Source organism: Lathyrus oleraceus, chromosome 1, assembly GCF_024323335.1.
Source record: "Lathyrus oleraceus cultivar Zhongwan6 chromosome 1, CAAS_Psat_ZW6_1.0, whole genome shotgun sequence".
Taxonomy (NCBI): domain Eukaryota; kingdom Viridiplantae; phylum Streptophyta; class Magnoliopsida; order Fabales; family Fabaceae; genus Lathyrus; species Lathyrus oleraceus.
The window spans coordinates 212,855,489-212,858,059 of NC_066579.1; the positions used below are offsets into that span (position 1 = coordinate 212,855,489).

Sequence of the window (2,571 nt, forward strand, 5' to 3'; positions counted from 1 at the left end):
CATTAGGAAACTAAATCACACAAGAAACTTAAGCTAGGTCATGCTACAATGTTGGAATAACATGTCAAGATATCTTATTTAACATTTGTTAGAAATACTTGTTTTTCTAAAATGCAGCCAATCACAATATGTCAGACCTAATAATCTCCCCTTTTGGAAAATTTTGGCTAAAACAATCTTTGCATAGATAGACAGAAGATAACACTTAGAAATCTTTTTTCACACGAACACCAGAGGCAGGCGCAGCGAACAACAATCCTCATACTGTCTTACACGAAAGCCCTAAGAAATTTCCTTTTAGATAAGATGTCAAGACATTGTTCCTAACATCATGAACATTTGTAACCCCTTCGTAACAAATGCGAACTACCGACTAAAAAAGTCAGAACACACATCAAACAATAGCACCACACCATACCAAACAATAGCACCACACCGCACCTACTCCCCTTTTTAATCCATAAAGTTGACAAAAACCACACTAACCAAAACAATAATGTTAGCAACATACAATCAAGAGAGTTTACAAACCAAACATAACCAATAGCACTTTTAAAGTGTATAAAAAATGTTCAGGGCACAACCTGTAAAAGAAACAGAAGCATAACCAACACACAAAAGAACTAGAGATCTTCAATCCTCATCACTAGTGGTAGCATCTTCATCATCACTTGCATCAGACCCATCTTCATTTTCCTCTTCTTCATCTTTTCCATCACCTTTCAAACCTTCTTCTTCTTCTTCAGACATGGCCTTTATCAATATTTCAATCTTGCTTTTCCTTTCAGTACAACTTTTTATAATTTCATCCAAGGTCTGGCAGGTATCCTTTTGCTCAGGAAGGATGCTTGTTCTATTAGTAGGCCTGAAAGGTGTCTGATCAGATGTCATGACAATGTCTGGGACATGTTTCCCAGTGAACAACCTATAATGCAATGAGAGAGGAGGGTCCCTTTTGCATGTACTGTCAGAGATGATTAGTATACCAGGGTGTTGACTCAGGATAACTCCATAGATCAAGAATGGAAAAGCTATTTGCATTTTCACAGCATAAGAAGCAGCATGCTTCATAGTTTGAAGAAAAACATAGGATCCAAAATCAAAATTTAACTTGGTCCCAAAAATATAGATAAACTTACCTAGTCCTATAGCCATATTGGAAATGTGATTGGTTGGAACCTGATTAGCAGCTCCAATTCTGTGGAGAACAACATACTTGACATTCAAGGCACTAACAGACAATTTCCCTTTCCTTGGCTATTCCTTCACTTGCTTAGCAATAATATGTTTGCACATGACATTGTTAGAGACTTCAATTTCAGCTTGTTCTTCTTCATTTCTTCCCAAGAACCGGTTGATTGTTTCAGGAGAAAAATCCACATATCTTCCTCTGACATACACTTTTCTAAACTCCTTTCTCCTCTTGTTATCGCATTCATTAGAGATGTTCACAATAAATTCTTTGACAAGCATCTCATAGCACTTGCCAAAACCAATTACCGTTTTCATTAATCCAGCCTTTTCAATAAGGCACATCACCTCTTTACATTCAAAAGCATATTTCCCCAATTCCCTTTCCAGTGCTAATCTTCTTTGATAAACAAATTTCCATTTTTCAACATTCTCCACAAAGTGAAATGAAATCTTATAAATTGGAACTTCAGAGATATTAGTTGGTATCTTATTCTCAGAGGCTTGCTTTCTGGAAGTAGAAATGATGTCTTGAACATTGTGTTTGACATCATGGTCAGATTCACTAGACTCAGAAGGATCTTCCTTCCTTTTCAGGGATTTATTCTTAGACACAGGAGTAACCACCTTGCTCCATATTTTTGTGGGACCAACACTAGCTATTTTCCTGACATTTTTGGAGGGTGTGCTGGAGGATTCAATAGCTTGACCTTTTTTGCTCTTCAACCTTTTAGTTATACCAGGAGCCAGTCTTTGGCCAATAGGAACATTATCAGTCTTTGTCACAGTTAATTCCTTTCCATTTGTAGTGACCTAATTTATCTTATAAATAACATTATTTTCTCATAATCTTTAGGGCACATGAATTAGAGACGAATTAGAGAGAATTTCAAACAGAGTCTCAAACTTTTTCAAGGGTCCAAATTATTTAATATTTTCTTTATTTTCTTTTCTTTTATTTTATTTTAATTTTGTTTTCCTAAACCAAATGATGATTCTCTGATGATTTTATTTTCAAAATTTATTTGTTATATATTGTTAAATATATCACACTCATTAACAATCTCCCACAAAACATATTAAACGTGAATCACTTACACTTTTAGAATATCCATACACACTTGTTGTACACATATAAAGAATTTTTCCTTTAATCATATCATGAACCTAAAAGAATTTCATGTTACTCATCTTAAACCTGTAAATCATTTTACAGCTTTCAAGTAGTGCTATTTGTGAAATCAAAAGTCACAAATTCAAGTAAGAATTACTACACCATTTTTTTCAATAAAACCCTTTTATTTTCATGTACTCCTACTAGTTGATTTGATTAAACAAAATTAAAGTTTTGATTTTGTGAAACAATGAAGAGAGAGACCA

The 2,571-nt window shown here is 34.3% G+C and overlaps 1 protein-coding gene across 1 annotated transcript; it reads right to left on the reverse strand.

The window, feature by feature from the left end:
- Positions 1-1,257: 1,257 nt before the first annotated feature.
- On the reverse strand, positions 1,258-2,325 carry LOC127100479 (uncharacterized). Its single transcript, XM_051037693.1, has 2 exons — positions 2,290-2,325; positions 1,258-2,004 (listed from the first exon to the last, which is right to left on the reverse strand). The coding sequence occupies exons 1-2, from the start codon at positions 2,323-2,325 to the stop codon at positions 1,258-1,260; spliced, it is 783 nt and encodes a 260-aa protein (XP_050893650.1).
- Between the last annotated feature and the right edge of the window lie 246 nt (positions 2,326-2,571).

Excerpts from the sequence above, each read along its gene's own strand:
- LOC127100479 (XM_051037693.1), bottom strand. The coding sequence starts at position 2,325 with ATGTGTACAACAAGTGTGTATGGATATTCTAAAAGT. Across the intron at positions 2,005-2,289 it reads TGTATGGATATTCTAAAAGT|GTCACTACAAATGGAAAGGA; the intron begins GTAAGTGATTCA and ends AAGATAAATTAG.